Below are 19001 nucleotides of genomic sequence, written 5' to 3'. Positions count from 1 at the left end.
AATTGTGCAAGTTCTCCCACTTAAAAAGATGAGAGAGGCCTGTAATTTTCATCATAGGTACACGTCAACTATGACAGACAAATTGAGAAAAAAAAATCCAGAAAATCCCATTGTAGGATTTTTAATGAATTTATTTGCAAATTATGGTGGAAAATAAGTATTTGGTCACCTACAAACAAGCAAGATTTCTGGCTCTCACAGACCTGTAACTTCTTCTTTAAGAGGCTCCTCTGTCCTCCACTCGTTACCTGTATTAATGGCACCTGTTTGAACTTGTTATCAGTATAAAAGACACCTGTCCACAACCTCAAACAGTCACACTCCAAACTTCACAATGGCCAAGACCAAAGAGCTTTCAAAGGACACCAAAAACAAAATTGTAGACCTGCACCAGGCTGGGAAGACTGAATCTGCAACAGGTAAGCAGCTTGGTTTGAAGAAATCAACTGTGGGAGCAATTATTAGGAAATGGAAGACATACAAGACCACTGATAATCTCCCTCGATCTGGGGCTCCATGCAAGATCTCACCCCGTGGGGTCAAAATGATCACAAGAACGGTGAGCAAAAATCCCAGAACCACACGGGGGGGACCTAGTGAATGACCTGCTGAGAGCTGGGACCAAAGTAACAAAGCCAACCATCAGTAACACACTACGCCGCCAGGGACTCAAATCCTGTAGTGCGAGACGTGTCCCCCTGCTTAAGCCAGTACATGTCCAGGCCCGTCTGAAGTGCATTTGGATGATCCAGAAGAGGATTGGGAGAATGTCATATGGTCAGATGAAACCAAAATATAACTTTTTGGTAAAAACTCAACTCGTCATGTTTGGAGGACAAAGAATGCTGAGTTGCATCCAAAGAACACCATACCTACTGTGAAGCATGGGGTTGGAAACATCATGCTTTGGGTCTGTTTTTCTGCAAAGGGACCAGGACGACTGATCCGTGTAAAGGAAAGAATGAATGGGGCCATGTATCGTGAGATTTTGAGTGAAACCCTCCTTCCATCAGCAAGGGCATTGAAGATGAAACGTGGCTGGGTCTTTCAGCATGACAATGATCCCAAACACACCGCCCGGGCAACGAAGGAGTGGCTTCGTAAGAAGCATTTCAAGGTCCTGGAGTGGCCTAGCCAGTCTCCAGATCTCAACCCCATAGAAAATCTTTGGAGGGGAGTTGAAAGTCTGTGTTGCCCAGCGACAGCCCCAAAACATCACTGCTCTAGAGGAGATCTGCATGGAGGAATGGGCCAAAATACCAGCAACAGTGTGTGAAAACCTTGTGAAGACTTACAGAAAACGTTTGACCTGTGTCATTGCCAACAAAGGGTATATAACAAAGTATTGAGAAACTTTTGTTATTGACCAAATACTTATTTTCCACCATCATATGCCAATAAATTCATTAAAAATCCTACAATGTGATTTTCTGGAATTTTTTTTCTAATTTTGTCTGTCATAGTTGACGTGTACCTATGATGAAAATAACAGGCCTCTCTCATCTTTTTAAGTGGGAGAACTTGCACAATTGGTGGCTGACTAAATACTTTTTTTCCCCACTGTATATATATATATATATTTATTTTTTTGCTCCTGAACTTCTTCTACTCTCAACCTCTCCGATCATTTTCATGATGTCCATCCGGTTTGCTTCTAAATGCCATATCTTTCTAACTGTGCTCTTTCCCAAAAGCTCCCAACATACAACCTATATACTTATTATGGACACAGTATGCTTACATTATTAGCTATCTTTGTTATTATTTGTTGTTATTTGTTATTAGTCCCATCCTTCAACTCTATTCAATACCTCCCATCTATCTCTTAACACCATCCATATAGGATTTCTATTTGCCATATATATTTCAACCATACTGTGATGTTTTACAAAAGTTCTGAACCTTTCTATTCTCATTGCTTCTACAGATTGTGAATTAAAAATAAACATTTTTGCTAAAAGTATTATTATATTATTGATTGATTGACTATGACTTTTCAGATCACCCAGTAATGCTATCTGCAAGGTTAGTTCCAGGTAAATATTGCAATCCTTTAGCCATTCCTGGACCTGTGTCCAAAAACAAGCTACAAATGGACAGAACCAAAACAAATGATCTAATGATTCTATCTCTTCACAGCAAAATCTGCAGAGCTGGGAAGATTGTATCCCCCATATAAATAACATTCTATTGGTAGCAAGAATTTAATATAAAAATTTAAATTGAAAGATTCTAATTTTTGAATCCGGTGTCGTTTTGCGTGTCAGTTCATAAACACTATGCCATGGGATTGGTACGTCAAAGATCTCTTCCCAACTATTTTGCAATCTATATGGGACGGCTGTCAATCCTTTGGTCCTTAAGTGAAACTGATATACTTTTTTATTTATCACAGTTTTCCTTAACCAATTATGTTCTTTAATGCAAGGCCGACAGACAAGTTCCTTACTTTCTCCCCCTTCAACTTTCCTCTTCCACTTTTGCGGTAAGGCTGCAATTATTTGGTTGTAATTTTGGGTAGAGCAGACATTTCCATATGTTTTTGTTAGCTGCATGTGCGACATAACTCCACCAGTCCTACCGATGATATCATTTACGAAGATTATACCTTTTTTTAAACATTCTGTCAAAAAATTAAGGTTTTTTGTCAATTAGTATATTTGAATTTAACCACAATATTTGTTGCATTATTTGTTCTGTCGTTTCTGGAGGATTAAATTGAAATTGCAACCAACTTTCTATGGCTTGTTTTAGAAATAGTGACATTTGGGAGATTATTTCCTTTTCAAATAACTGAAAGTGAGAGATTGTAATCTGAATAAAGGGAAAAAGGCCTTTCTTGAACAGTGGGTGAGACAATCTTACTAATTTGCTTGAGAACCAGTTCGGATTTAAGTATAACTTTTGGATGACTGAAGATTTTAGTGATAGGTCTAATGCTTTAATATTTAATAATTTCTGTCCTCCGAATTCATATTCATTATATAAATATGCTCTTTTAATTTTGTCTGGCTTGCCGTTCCAAATAAAATTGAATATTTTTTTCTCATATATTTAAAAAAACTGTTTGCTAGGCGTAGGCAAGACCATAAGCAAATAGGTAAACTGGGATAATACTAAAGAGTTAATCAGGGTGATTTTTCCACAAATTGACAGGTATTTTCCTTTCCATGGTAGTAAGATCTTATCTATTTTTGCTAACTTTCTATTAAAATTTATTGAAGTGAGATTATTTATTTCCTTTGGGATATGTATTCCGAGTATATCCACATCACCATCAGACCATTTTATTGGTAAACTACATGGTAATGTAAAAATTGTATTTTTTAGTGATCCAATACGTAATATAGTACATTTGTCATAATTTGGTTTTAATCCAGAGAGGTTAGAAAATGTATCTAGATCCTCTATGAGGCTGTGGAGGGATTCTAGTTGTGGATCTAAAAGAAAACATGAATCATCTGCGTACAATGACACCTTTGTTTTTAAGCCCTGTATTTCTAATCCCCTGATATTATTATTGGATCTGATTTTAATAGCTAACATCTCGATGGCCACAATAAATAGATATGCCGATAGTGGACAACCTTGTTTCACTCCTCTTGATAGTTTAAAACTTTCTGAGAAATAGCCATTATTTACTATTTTACACCTAGGGTTACTATACATGATTTTGACCCATTTTATAAGAGATTCTCCAAAATTGAAATGCTCCAGGCATTTATATATAAATTCCAGTCGAACTTTATCAAATGCCTTTTCGAAGTCTGCTATGAATAGCAGGCCTGGTTTCCCATATTTTCCATAGTGTTCTATTGTTTCCAATACTTGCCTTATATTATCTCCAATGTATCTTCCATGTAAAAAACCTGTCTGATTAGAATGAATAATATCCGACAATACCTTTTTAATTCTATGCGCTATACATTTTGCTAGGATTTTTGCATCACAACACTGAAGTGTAAGGGGCCTCCAATTTTGTAAATGGACTGGATCTTTATATTTTCCACTTGTATCCTGTTTCAGTAATAATGAGATCAGACCTTCTTCTTGAGTGTCAGATAATCTACCATTTACATAGGAGTGGTTAAAACATGCTAATAACGGTCCTCTTAGTATATCAAAAAGGTTTGGTATACCTCGATTGGTATGCCATCCAACCCTGGAGTTTTCCCCGACTTAAAGTCTTTAATTGCATCCAGAAGTTCCTCCTCTGTAATTTCACCTTCACATGAGTCTTTCTGTGTGGCTGTTAATTTGACATTATCAATAGAAAAAAAATCTCTACAATTAGCTTCAGTTAGAGGAGATGGAGGCGACTGAAAAGAAAACATATGCTTAAAATACTTTGTTTCTTCCTTCAAAATATCATTAGGTGAATTATGGGTGACTCCGTCAATTGTAACTAGTTTCATTAAGTTCTTTTTGGTAGCATTCCTATGTTGAAGATTAAAACAGAATTTTGTGCATTTTTCCCCATATTCCATCCAGTTTGCTTTATTTTTATAATATATTACACTTGATCTTTCTTGAATAAGTTTTTCCATTTCTTTTTGTTTTTCCTCTAATTTATTCTGAGCCTCTATGTTACAGTTTTTATTGCCATCTATCTGTTCTGTTAGACTTTCTATTTCCTTTCTTAGTATAAACTCTTTTGACCTAAATTGCTTTTGTTTTCGAGATGAGTACTGAATTGCATGGCCTCTAAAGGCACATTTAAAGGTGTCCCATACAATAAGGGGATTCGCTGTACCTATGTTATGTTGGAAAAAGTCAGTTATAAATTCCTTTGTTCTAATTATAAATAAATTATCATCTAATAGGCTTTGATTAAATTTCCAATATCCTCGCCCACGTGGAAATTCAGTCAGAGTAATGTATATGCCTATTATATGATGGTCCGACCGCATTCTGTCCCCTATCAACACTTTTTTTTACTTTTGGTGCCAACGAGAATGAGATAAGAAAGAAGTCAAGACGACTAGCTTGATTCAGTCTCCGCCATGTATATCTCACTAGATCAGCATATTTAAGCCTCCATATATCTACTAGTTCTAATGTATCCATGACATTCACAATTTCCTTAAGAGCATGTGGGTGATTGTTTGTGGTGTGATTTCCTTTTCGGTCCATTGAGCTATTTAAAACAGTATTATAATCCCCCACCATAATAATATTGTCTTGAGTTGCTTGCAGGCTTGATAATTTATTATATATATTGTCAAAGAATTGTGGATCATCATTATTTGGTCCGTAAAGGTTAATGAGCCATATCTGTTTATGGTCCAATACCATATTTAAAATAATCCATCTACCTTGCGTATCTATTTGGACAATTTGCACATTTGGATCGAAATTACTATTAATTAATATCATCACCCCCTTTTGAATTTCTTTGCCCATGGGAGAAGTATATTTCCCCCCCCCCATTCTTTTTTCCACGCTACTTCATCTCGAATTGTTGAATGAGTTTCCTGTATACAATAGATATTATATTCCTTCTCTTTGAGCCATGTAAATATTGTTCTTCTTTTGTTATTATCAGCTAAGCCATTACAATTATAACTGGCTATACTTATTTCACCATACACCATAATGAGATACAAGTTTCAAGTCTATTTATCATTATATATGTTTGTAAATTTATCAATAAAAAATAGCGTAATGATTGAGTGTCCATATAGCTGTACCGTGATATTTGCATTGCTACGGAGTAACCCTTCAATTGTTCTCCACTAATTCCCCCGCTAAAGCCCCTCCCCATCCCAAGTTGAGCCGTCATCCCAGTGATCAGCATCCCACCCACGTCCCTCCGTATCCCTAAGGCCCCGAGAGGCCAGGACCCATCCATCGATAACAGCACACAGTGCCACCCACAAAACAGAAGCAGGTTAACCGCCAAAAGCATTTCCAATGCTTTTACCTCTATATATATATATCTATATAACTATTATTATTATTTTTATTATGCATATCCTATTTTCCATCATTATCAATTAATATGCGTAATAATGTCGGCAGTTCACGCATAGGATTCTAACATATAACCAGGATTGCCATTGTATTACATTTAATTCATTGACAAGCAATTATTATCCTAGCAAATAATTCCCGCGGTCCATCCCATACCCCCCCAACATCCCCACCCCCCCCACAACAGATGCCAGACCAGCACACACGCACATACTCACATACTCCAACCCACTCAACCCCCCTCCTCCACAATCCACCATAAAATCCGATACTCAACGGCTGTTATATCCCAGAGCCCAACTCGAGAAATAACTTGATCTACGAGTGCACATACAGTTAAAGCTGATTGAGAAAGCATGCAGATTGAGCAGAAATTGATAACAATGTGAGATTTGATTAATCTATGTCAAATCCTAGGTGATGGAGATCAGATCCACCCTCTTCACCTGAGACACAAACACTCTGATCCCCTGTTGTAACCATTTTCCCAAGCATCTCCATGCGGTCAGACCTTTGATTGTTTTGTGCCACCTGGGCCACAATGATAAACCCCCTCTCTGATTGTCCGAGTGTGACCCCCTCCCCATGGGTTACTGCAGCCAGTGTTGCCAGCACTGCCACTACCTGGGTGGGCGTACCCCACCGGAATCCCCACCGGCTAGGTAAAAGGTCGTCAAGGTTCTCATTAGCAGCTTTGAGAATTTCCTTGTATATTTTGCTCTCCCATCAGGGGGCTCTGGCTTTGTAGGACCAACCCTGCCAGGCAGGCTCAGAATCTTGAGGGGGCGGTGCTGCTCAAGTAGGTCTCTGACCGCATTTATTTCTCTGTTTAGGCTGCATATTCACAGCAGGTCCATAAAATAGATGGGAACTTCTCTTTGGTGTATGGGTCGCTCAGGTGGGTGTCCAGGTTATAGGGTTAGGGATCTTTCCATCATGATAGGACAATGAATAATTAGATTAGATGTATACTATATTTAAAAATGTATATCCCTCATCTACACAAAATTGAAAGCTCTCTCTCTCACTACCCCTGTTCATAGACCCCCGGTCGGCTCTGGGATATGCAACCATTTCCCCTCTCACTCACTTAACGCCGTACCTTTTAAAATACAAAAATGCACACCACATGGTTGACTGCGGAAGAAATGGGCCGAGCGTGCAAACGCACCCGCATCCACATCTGCTGCAAGGGGGAAAGGACGCCAGAGAGAACACAGGACCAACCACAACAACCATCCGCCAAAACAACAATCTCCCGCCAAAAAATCCATGTTCTAATTATTTGTATATAAAGATGTATTATTCTGCTTGTTATATCGTTTTATCCATTTATAAAATACTATACTTACTATAAATGTTATTTAATATTACAATCCCTATCATTGCTAGTATCAGGTGCTCCAATATTTGACTCCTCTATTACAACTTTTAGAATAGCCATGGAGTAGTCTTTGTGTCTCTGAACATTTGGTTGTCAATATATAATTTATCCACCACTAGTGCAACACGTTTCCCTTTTAATCTGTTTTCCTTGAAGATTGGATACAGAACTTTGCGCCTTTCTACAATCTCCTTCGGGAACTGATCATTCATGCCTATTTTCGTGCCAGCAAGTCTTTTTCCCAGGCTTTTCACCATAGCTTTGTCCTTAAAAAAAGCAAATTTGGCAACGATTGGGCGCTCATATTTCTGTCCTCTTTTTCCGAAACGATGTACACGTTCTAGTTGGATTTTATCGACAGCCTCGAGTGGGATTTGTAGCGCTGTATGCAGGAAGTCCTTCATAATATTCTCTGTTATTTCTCCCTCCTTTTCCTGAATACCCGTAAGTACTAGATTTTCCCTCATCGATCTAGTTTGGATGTCTAGTAAGGCTTCTCTCAGAAGATTGTTCTCCTTTTTTAATTCCCTAACGTCCGTTTCCATTTTAGAGACTGTCACTTTTATTTATTTGGTTTCTTTCTCCATTACCAAAGCTTTTTCGTCACTCATTTGAAGACTCGCTTTCAACTCTTTTACGTCTTTACTGACCAATTCTAATATGCCCAATTTGTCATTTATCGACTTCAACAGGTCGCTTTCCACACTTACCATACCCAGTGGTGAAAAGCATATATCATCTGTATCTGTCGATGAGTCGCGTTTTCTTTTGGGGATCGGCTCTCCACGCTGGTCTTCAGTCATGTTTGGGTGTTGCTTGTTGTAGTAATATTTGTCGATATATTTCTCTAGCCTTATGATCATATTTCTGTTATTATCCAGATTGAATTATATTAACTGCGAATATATGAAATGCTAATATTTAGTCTAACTTACTGATTTTGAATATTATGTTTTTATCTTGAGGTGTTTTGTACCGATTTCTATTCAATACGCCATCTTGTTTTCCCACAATCTTGTAATGGCCACAACTTGGTACAGGTCCGTGTAAGTGTTCAAATCACCATGTCAGACCACTAAAGCATACAGTAGTGATAATGGAAAATGAATAGTTTTTTGCACCTGCCATTTTGTTATTGGATTGTAGTAGAGCAGCCGCTTCTATTATTGCCATGGCATTCTTATTCAACCTGGAATGTGCTAGTGTTGTTAAGGTTCTTGGTTTAAATGTTGTAAAACATTATTACGTTTTAACTGTCTAAAGAAAAGCTGGAGAGTTTGGTTTGCGTTGTGTGGATATTTGTTTTTTCGTTTATGTCGGTCTCCAAATGCAATGGCCCTTGGGGAGCAGAAAGCACATGGCTTGAAATAATAATTTTGAAAATGTTTTGAAAATAACTTTTTAGTTACCGGATTTTATTTAGTTAAATTTTTTTCATACAAATACTAAGTCCAGTCACTGATCCAGACCAGTCCAACCCTTAATTCAACTGTACTGGAGGAGAATTAATTCATTCAAATCAGTATTTTTCTGCCCATTTGTCCAAAGATGCACTTTATGGGTCAACATAGACCCAATACAACATAAAGATAGATGAACGTCCAGGCCATACTGTGACTATTTGAGTGAGTTGGATTATGATTGGGGTTTACAATTACACTACAGTTTATTTCCTATTTATTTCATTTCGTCCAGAAGTGTAAAGGAGTCCTTTTCAATTTCTTTGTAAAGCTTTTGATTCAATTCATTAAGTTTGAAGCTTTAATAAAATGGGACACCAAAGTATGTTTTACATGTTTTAGTTGTCTTCTGTAGCTCAGCTGGTAGAGCACGGCGCTTGTAACGCCAAGGTAGTGGGTTCGATCCCCGGGACCACCCATACACAAAAAATTTATGCACGCATGACTGTAAGTCGCTTTGGATAAAAGCGTCTGCTAAATGGCTTATTATTATTATTATTATTTTTCAACAGGACAATGACCCAACACACCTCCAGGTTGTGTTGTGTTTCTCTAGCGGGAGGTAAGCTTGGCTTCTTATATGGTGTCGAGTAAAGCTTAAACCATGTATTTAGATTGTAGGTAGGTATTGTAGTTAGGTATTGTAGGTAGTTTATCTAGGTAGTTATTGTAGGTTATTGTAGTTAATTATTGTAGGTAAGTATTGTATTCGGCTGAGCCCGGTGAAGCACGAGGCTAGCTAACCCACTACCTGGACCAATAAAGCTAGCTAGCTAGCGGGTAGCTACTGGTAACTATTAGCAACTGTGGATAGTTGTTTCCAATGTTATTTCACCCTTAAGAGTACCTGTAATTATGCCAGCTAGCTACCTACCATTCAGCTGTTTTTCTATCCTCATTATCTGAAGCGTTAACGTTAGGTAGTTAGTAGCTACTGTACTCGAAATGTAGCTAGCTTGTTGCTACCTGGATAGCTAACTAAACAATAGCTGGAACGACCTAGCTGTTGGGACAGACGCGAACTGGCTGAATCGATTCAGTGGCTAGCTTTGCACTTAACTGGCTAACAGTAGCTACTAAGGGTAAGTTATAACCTACAATTATTTTTGTTTTGTTTTTACATACTGGTAACTAGAGTTGTTCAAGGGAATTCGGGACATGGGTGACTAGTTAACGTTAGCTTGGCTCTCGTGCCGTGGGAGGAGAGGTTGGTTCGTTGGCAGAGAGTAATGGCTAGCTAGTATGCTAACTATTCTAGCTAACTAACTGGCTGAATAAGTTGATGACATACTCACTCAAACTGTGAAAACGAACCTAAAACTTTACACAACGTTAGACACAGACACGAATGATCTGTTTGGCGTGTTAACACACTGGTGGTTTGATGTAACCGAGTATTGGTGCTAAACCGTGTTATTGGAGGCTGGCATGCTAGTTGGCTATGGCGTCATAGGATTCGGTGCCCTGGACGGTTTTCACAGAAGAATACTGTACCAACTTAGCTAGCTGAATAAACTAAGTTAGAGTCTATTCCTAGAAAACATTGAACCGCTGTAGTTTCCAAGAATTATAATTTCTAAAGTGGAAGTTGGGAGAGTCATATTTGAGTGTTTCAGTGAAACGTAAGTGAGGGAGGCCCCGCTCTCTCGCTTTCCCAGATGTTAAGTACATTTCATTCCGATCTCCTTTGCATTATTGTAGCCTTTTTCTGTAGCCTGTCAACTATGTGTCTGTCTATCCCTGTTCTCTCCTCTTTGCACAGGCCATACAAACGCTTCACACCGCGTGGCTGCTGCCACTATAATCTGGTGGTCCCTGCGCGCACGACTCATGTGGAGTTCCAGGTCTCTGGCAGCCTCTGAAACTGTCGTTCTGCGGCCAACAAGGCAGAGTTCATTCAACCTATGCTACCCTCCAGTCCCTCGACTTCTTGGCGCTGACGGAAACATGGATTACCACTGAAAACACTGCTACTCCTACTGCTCTTTCCTCGTCTGACCATGTGTTCTCGCATACCCCGAGAGCATCTGGTCAGCGCAGCGGTGGCACAGGAATCTTCATCTGTCCCAAGTGGACATCTCTCTTTTCCCCTGACCCATCTGTATCTCCTCATTTGAATTCCATGCTGTCACAGTCACTAGCCCATTCAAGCTTAACATCCTTGTCATTTATCGCCCTCCAGGTTCCCTTGGAGAGTTCATCAATGAGCTTGATGCCTTGATAAATTCCTTTCCTGAGGATGGCTCACCCCTCACAGTTCTGGGTGACTTTAACCTCCCTACGTCTGCCTTTGACTCATTTCTCTCTGCCTCCTTCTTTCCACTCCTTTCCTCTTTTGACCTCACCCTCTCACCGCCCCCCCCTACTCACAAGGCAGGCAATACGCTTGACCTCATCTTTACTAGATGCTGTTCTTCTACTAATCTCACTGCAACTCCCCTCTCCAAGTCTCCGACCACTACTTTGTATCCTTTTCTCCAACACTACTCACTCTGCCCCTACTCAGATGGTAATGTGCCGTCGCAACCTTCGCTCGCTCTCTCTCGCTCCCGCTACTCTCTCCTCTTCCATCCTATCATCTCTTCCCTCTGCTAAATCCTTCTCCCTCCGATCTCCTGATTCTGCCTCCTCAACCCTCCTCTCCTCCCTTTCTGCATCTTTTGACTCTCTATGTCCCCTATCCTCCCGGCCGGCTTGGTCCTCCCCTCCTGCTCCGTGGCTTGACGACTCATTGCGAGCTCACAGAAGAGGGCTCCAGGCAGCCGAGCGGAAATGGAGGAAAACTAGACTCCCTGCGGACCTGTCATCTTTTCACTCCCTCCTCTCTACATTCTCTTCCTCTGTTTCCGCTGCTAAAGCCCTTTCTACCACTCTAAATTTCAAGCCTCTGCCTCTAACCCTAGGAAGCTCTTTGTCGCCTTCTCCTCCCTGCTGAATCTTCCTCCTCCTCCCCCTCCCTCCTCGTGGATGACTTCGTCAACCATTTTGAAAAGAAGATTGACGACATCCGATCCTCATTTATTAAGTCAAATAACACCGCTGGTCCTGCTCACACTGCCCTACCCTATGCTTTGACTTGTTTCTCCCCTCTCTCTCCAGATGAATTCTTGCGACTTGTGACGGCCGGCCGCCCAACAACCTGCCCGCTTGACCCTATCCCCTCCTCTCTTTTCCAGACCATTTCCGGAGACCTTCTCCCTTACCTCACCTCGCTCATCAACTCATCCTTGACCGTTGGCCATGTCCCTTCCGTCTTCAAGAGAGCGAAAGTTGCACCCCTCCTCAAAAAACCTACACTCGATCCCTCTGATGTCAACAACTACAGACCAGTATCCCTTCTTTCTTTTCTCTCCAAAACTCTTGAGCATGCAGTCTCTAGCCAACTCTCCTGCTATCGCTCTCAGAATGACCTTCTTGATCCAAACCAGTCAGGTTTCAAGACTGGTCATTCAACTGAGACTGCTCTTCTCTGTGTCACGGAGGCTCTCCGCACTGCTAAAGCTAACTCTCTCTCCTCTGCTCTTACCCTTCCAGACCTATCCGCTGCCTTTGATATTGTGAACCATCAGATTCTCCTCTCCACCCTCTCCGAGTTGGGCATCTCCGGCGCTGCTCACTCTTGGATTGCGTCCTACCTGACAGGTCGCTCCTACCAGGTGGCGTGGCGAGAATCTGTCTCCGCACCATGTGCTCTCACCACTGGTGTCCCCCAGGGCTCAGTTCTAGGCCCTCTCATATGAACCTGGGCAAGACAGAGCTGATCTTCCTCCCGCTCCATGACTGCCCGCTCCATGATCTCGCCATCACGGTTGACAACTCCATTGTGTCCTCCTCCCAGAGTGCAAAGAACCTTGGCGTGACCCTGGACAACACCCTGTCGTTCTCCGCTAACATCAAAGCGGTGATCCGATCCTGCAGGTTCATGCTGTACAACATTCGCAAAGTACGACCCTACCTTACACAGATAGCGGCACAGGTCCTAATCCAGGCATTTGTCATCTTCCGTCTGGATTACTGCAACTCGCTGTTGGCTGGGCTCCCTGCCTGTGTCATTAAACCCCAACAACTTATCCAGAACGCTGCAGCCCGTCTGGTGTTCAACCTTCCCAAGTTCTCTCATGTCACCCCGCTCCTCCGCACACTCCACTGGCTTCCAGTTGAGGCTCGCATCTACTACAAGACCATGGTGCTTGCCTACGGAGCTGTGAAGGGAACGGCACCTCCTTACCTTCAGGCTCTGATCAGACCCTACACCCAAATGAGGGCACTACGTTTATCCACCTCTGGCCTGCTAGCTCCCCTACCTCTACGGAAGCACAGTTCCCGCTCAGCCCAGTCAAAGCTATTCGCTGCTCTGGCACCCCAATGGTGGAACAAGCTCCCCCACGACGCCAGGACAGCGGTGTCACTGACCACCTTCCGGAGACACTTGAAACCCTACCTCTTTAAGGAATACCTGGAATAGTATAAAGTAATCCTTCTTCCACCAACCCCCATAAAAAAAAATATATATATATATATATATATATATATATAAATATAAAAGTGGTTGTCCCACTGGCTATCATAAGTTGAATGCACCAATTTGTAAGTTGCTCTGGATAAGAGTGTCTGCTAAATGATGTAAATGTAAGGGCTATTTGACCAAGAAGGAGAGTGATGGAGTGCTGCATCAGATGACCTGGCCTCCATAATCCCCCGACCTCAACCCAATTGAGATGGTTTGGGATGAGTCGGAGTGAAGGAAAAGCAGCCAACAAGTGCTCAGCATATGTGGGAACTCCTTCAAGACTGTTGGAAAAGCATTCCAGGTGAAGCTGGTTGAGAGAATGCCAAGAGTGTGCAAAGCTGTCATCATGGCAAAGGGTGGCTTTTTGATAAAATATTTTGATTTGTTTAACACTTTTTTGGTTACTACATGATTCCATATGTGTTATTTCATAGTTTTGATGTCTTCACTATTATTCTACAATGTAGAAAATAGTAAAAATAAAGAACAACCCTTGAATGAGTAGGTGTGTCCAAACTGTTGACTGGTACTGTATATATTCTTAATTCCATTCCTTACTTAGATTTGTGTGTATTGGGTATATGTTGTGAAATTGTTAGATATTACTTGTTAGATATTACTGCACTGTCGGAGCTAGAAGCACAAGCATTTCACTACACCCACAATAACATCTGCTAAACACGTGTATGTGACAAATAAAATGTGATTTGATTTGATGTGAATTGTCTCAAGGCTTCAAAAAAGTATCCTTCCCTTCATCTACACTGATTGAAGTTACATCAATAAGAGATCATACATTTTGACTGGATTCACCAGGTCAGTATATGTCATGGAAAGAGCAGGTGTCCTTAATGTTTTGTATACTCAGTGTAATTTCCGACATTTTGGAAGGCTATTTGTTAGTCAACTTGTCTATAATTAGATACATGCGGCTTCTCTCCTGTCATTATATGTTGCCCTAGAAGACTAAAAAAAAACCTTGCTCACCAGAATGTCATAAATCGATAGAATGAATGATTCAATCTAGTTGACATCGGTAAAGTTCTCTCTGTGATCTCTGCTTCCTTCGTGGAGCAAAGACGTTGGGTGGACCAGGGAGAAAATGCAATAAAAAAATAAAAATAAATATGGAACGATTTTTTTGTGCTAAATTTACAAAATGACATCAGTTTGACCAGCTGTAAGGAAATAGAATGCTCTGAAAACAACCCAACATGTTTCTGATAAGATTTCAGTTCGGCTTGGATGCATATATTATGTGGTTGAAATACTAATCCGTTTTTATGATGCTGATAAAGACAGCACCTCTACAGACGGTAACTAACTGTGCATTTGCATTCTCTCAAGATGCTGAAAGAAATAAATCATATTTCTCCACTCCTGTACCCGAGTCAAAATAATGCCTACATTTGATGACTCATTTTACTGCAAGAAATGCTTAATTATGCAGGAGTTAATATTAAGGCTATGTGAGATGTTATAGACCTACAGTCAGTGTCCAGATTTCAGTTTCCATTTAACCCATCTGAACAGAAGGATACAGTTCCCTTGACGTGCCAAAGGCCTATTTGAAGTCCCCGTCTTGTGACTGTCAATTTGCATAGCGCCTCACAATCATCTCACATAACACTGCCATCATCATCTTTTACCACTTGACCAAATCTTTCCCTCCCTTGTCTTTATTTTCAACTATCCATTTCCCAGCTTTTCTCTTATTGAATTAAACTCCGACATCGTCCTTTTTGCCTCCGTAGATCGATTTTTCTGCCTGTTCCCATAAGCATTTGCCGATTGCCGTGTAGGCTATTCGGTGAGCGTATAGTTGGCCCTAAAGCTTAGGCTTACGCACTAATGTCAGATAGCTTAAAATACTGAAAGAAAAACTTCAATGTAGCCTATAGATATAAATTGCACTAGAATTATACATTTATGGATTTCTAAGGTATTGTTTTCCTTTATTCAACCTGCCCGCCACCCGCCCTTCATCCACACAATATTTCATGACCCTAAACCCGCCCGCCCTGCAGATATAACCGCGGGGACTGTGGGTTATGAGTAAACCCGCAAATCACTATTACATAGTTACCTCAATTACCTGGTACCCATGCAAATCGACTTGGTACTTGTACTCCCTGTATATAGGCATGTTATTTTCTACTCCCTATATATAGCCATGTTATTTTTACTTGTTATCCATTATGTATTAATTCCTCATGTCACTATTTCTGTTTATATATTTATTCTATTTTGTATTTTTATCTTTAACTCTGCATTTTTGGAAATACACCCGTAAGTAAGCATTTCACTGTTAGTCTACACTTGTTGTCTACGAAGCATGTGACAAATTACATTCAATTTGATTTCACAGGGCAATAAATTAATTTACTAATTAAGTTAATTCTTATTTACATGTTGAATGAAATGGCAGCCTCTAAGCAGGTTGGAGGGAATGCCAACCTTTATCGAACATTTAAGATAAAATTAAACATATTTTGAATGCAGGTGTGTGTGCTCTGAGCACTATCTGTGTGTGTGTGTGTGTGTGTGTGTGTGTGTGTGTGTGTGTGTGTGTTTTCGCAGAGAGGGATTCTTAGCTCAAGAGGCCAATGTCCTGCTTTTAACAGAGGCCATTACCCAGCCATCACGCAGCTGAAATCACACAAATGACAGATAATAACACTATTACAGCCAGCGACCACCAGGCAGCAGACATGTCAAAATATCCCTATCTATCTGTTAGATAGGAGACAGACTGAAGTGATCCCTTTTGGCAAAACAAACCCTATTAACATCCCACATGCTCTCTGCTCCCATCCCATTCTAGGACCTTCCCCTCTCCTCTCCTCCATTTCCCTCTGCTCCCCTTGCCTCCCTTCCCCTCCTCTCCCTTGGCCACCCATTCCTTCCCCTCTTCTCCCCTGCCCTCCCCTCCCCGGGGGTCAGAGTGTGCCCCACAGGGACCTAATGGCTCATGGAAGGGTGGCCAGGCCAGTCAGCTCCCCTGTTCCTGTGTCCAGGAAGGAACTCCTAACTCCACAGACCGCGTTCCGCTGTTGCCCGAGCAACATGTCTGCAGAGGAGAGATTGTCAGCTCAGAGTCTCCTAGATTAAGCATCTGAGGTTTTTGCTTGCCTTTTTTCCCCTCTGTCTTCACTTTTTTTGTAAGACCAATCCCAAAACAATGGGCCTTGGTAACGGCTGGCTAAAACACAGCTCAACTGGATTCTGTTGATGCTAATTACACAAAGTCAGTATAGTCCAACTGAACAAGAGGGACTAGAAGAAACTACAGACTTTTGAAGGTTTACATAGCTGCTGCTGTGCATACCATGAATACTCATACACATTTTTAATAAACGTGTAAAAAAACGTACAAGTCAAAACTTTCAACATCTGTTTTTCTATTGTCTTGTACCAGGATGATAATCCTAAAACCTTGTCATAAACAAAAGCACGGTGCCAGAAAAGGGGATTTATTAATCTGTTATGACACCTATTTATAACCCGGAGAAAAGCATTTCTTCTCTTCCACAAGAAAATTCTGTTTAGCAGAAATCTGTTTCTGGGGCTGCTCAAAACCATATGGTTATGTTTACAGCAAAACATAAAATCAATCAGCTTTGTAATAGGCTGCACTGAAAGCATGACAAATACCCAATGTGGCAGATAACTTTCCATATATGCACTCATAAACACGGTGACAGAACCATTTTCCTCATCCACAACTATGGCCCTGAAACGAGGAGTATTCTATTCTGTAAATAAGAAATTAATCAGAGGCCCAGAATATTGCCTTGGACAATTTGCTTTTAAAATGAGTACCAATTAGAAGAGGGAATTCAGTCTGCCTTGCCGTAGCAGTAGTCCAATATCACATTTGACATGTAAATACAGTACAGGCCAGGGTGAAATTCTTTGGCAGATGAGAAATACGCTTTTGATTATTTTATGAAATCCCACCCGACAACAGCTGTTGATACCGATCTACTTGACATGTTGCCCTTCCTCATAAATCTTGCTTTAGAAAAAGCATTCTCAAAAGCATGCAGGTTAATTGGTGCATCTAGCCTACCTATATGTCTTCCTGTGTCTACAGATTCACACCGACAGATATGGGTGAAACACACATCATACCTTTAAATCTATTCGAGTGAAAGGGTTGCCCTGAGACATGGCTGTAGGCTAACTAACCATAGAAGTCAACAGCCATGTCTCAGAGCAAGGGTCAGTACAGAGGTCAATAATCTAAACAACAACACAAGCAAGATGATGCACATAACTCCTACAGTCCCTTACAGAGTACATCAGGGTTGGACAAGTTTAGTACCTTCAAGTTTCCCTCAGTTTTGTACCTTGTGAACATGCCCCAGTATAACTCTCTCCTTCCCAGTGAGTCCACAAAATTAACAATTTAACCCTCAATGGGAAACGCAAGAGGGTTTCTCAACAACCATGACTGTAACTCTATCGTACACAGTATAGTAGGCCTATAGTCTGTGAAATCCCCCCACAGAAATCATTTATTCTTACAACTTAGTTTGTGTCAAAGCCAGTCAGATTTCCTTAGATTAGCATTCCACACTAGCTCTCTCTCTCTCTCTCTTTCTATCACTTCCCCCTCTCCCGCTCTCCTTCCCTCTTTCTCCCCCTTCTCCTTCACTCCGCTCTGCCAGGAATAGTGCTTCATAATGGCTGAACATCCTGTTCACAAGCACAACACGTCCCCTGCAGGGAAGGGAAGGGAGAGGCTGCCATCTTGGGGTAATTATGGAAGAGGGATTTATCCTGCCTGCCGCTGTCTGTCTGAAACCACACAATCCACATCACATCAAACCCCACAGCAGCAATTAGGTGCATTTAATAGCATTTTTTAAATTATTTTTATTATATTTAACCAGGTAGCACCATTGAAGTCAGAATACCTATTTTCTAAGGGAGACCTGCATTGATGGGTGGTTTGTGGACATCCGTGCTGAATTACAATAGTAATGTAGAACCCAAATAAATCAGTCATTGCAAAACTTTACCCTGAGGTTGTCAAACCCAGTTTAACTAATGAACACAGAAAATACATAATGCAGTTATATTCCTTGACCGTACCTCTATGTCTGCCTATTCATGACCTCTGCTCTGCTCTTCTGCATCAAACAACATCAAACCTGAATCCCATCAAGGCAACACAAATGCATCAGACAGCTGCGTTATCACACAATGATGTCTCAGCAGCCATTGCAAAAACAAAGACTGAGATAAGTAGTCTGGGATAACTGCGACCAGGGACTTGAGCCTACGAGGAGAGAGAAAGAGAGAGAAAATACTTTATTTCAGGGGAGATTTTAACTGCATCCCAAATAACACCCTATTTCCGACATAGTGTAGTGCTTTTGGCCAGAGCCCTATGGTCAAAGGTAGTGCACTATATCGGGAATATGATGCCATTTCTGAGAGAGTCTTTTTCATTAGCAGCCAGGGCCACATTTGGCTTTCCACGGTGCTTCAGAACAAAGAGTATGTCTGAAAGCAGGGAGCCTTGACGTGGCTGTGTGGTGCTCTAATTGGAGTCTTGGTAATATCTCTCTCCCTCCCTCCCTCCCTCCTCTGTCTCGGCTGTGGAGCCAACAGTGTCAACAGGTTCTCTATTTTAAAAACGGCACAGGGGAGTTATAGGGGAGCA

General features: G+C 41.0%; 1 protein-coding gene across 3 annotated transcripts in view; it reads right to left on the bottom strand.

Moving 5' to 3' along the window:
- Positions 1-19001, bottom strand: part of LOC121576898 (mitochondrial inner membrane protease subunit 2) — a 176515-nt gene that overhangs the window by 112924 nt on the left and 44590 nt on the right. The window contains exon 4 of one of the 3 annotated variants that reach the window (XM_041890453.2): positions 18209-18614. The exons of the other annotated variants lie outside the window; for them this stretch is intronic. Coding sequence (XP_041746387.1) covers positions 18497-18614 — 118 coding nt within the window. The 3' untranslated portion in view covers positions 18209-18496. Of the gene's footprint in view, positions 1-18208; positions 18615-19001 lie in introns of those variants that run through there. 3 annotated transcript variants of the gene reach the window in all.

Source organism: Coregonus clupeaformis, chromosome 11 (assembly GCF_020615455.1).
Source record: "Coregonus clupeaformis isolate EN_2021a chromosome 11, ASM2061545v1, whole genome shotgun sequence".
Lineage (NCBI taxonomy): Eukaryota > Metazoa > Chordata > Actinopteri > Salmoniformes > Salmonidae > Coregonus > Coregonus clupeaformis.
Note: the sequence above shows the minus strand (reverse complement) of the source record. Positions and strands in the feature narration are given on the sequence as shown.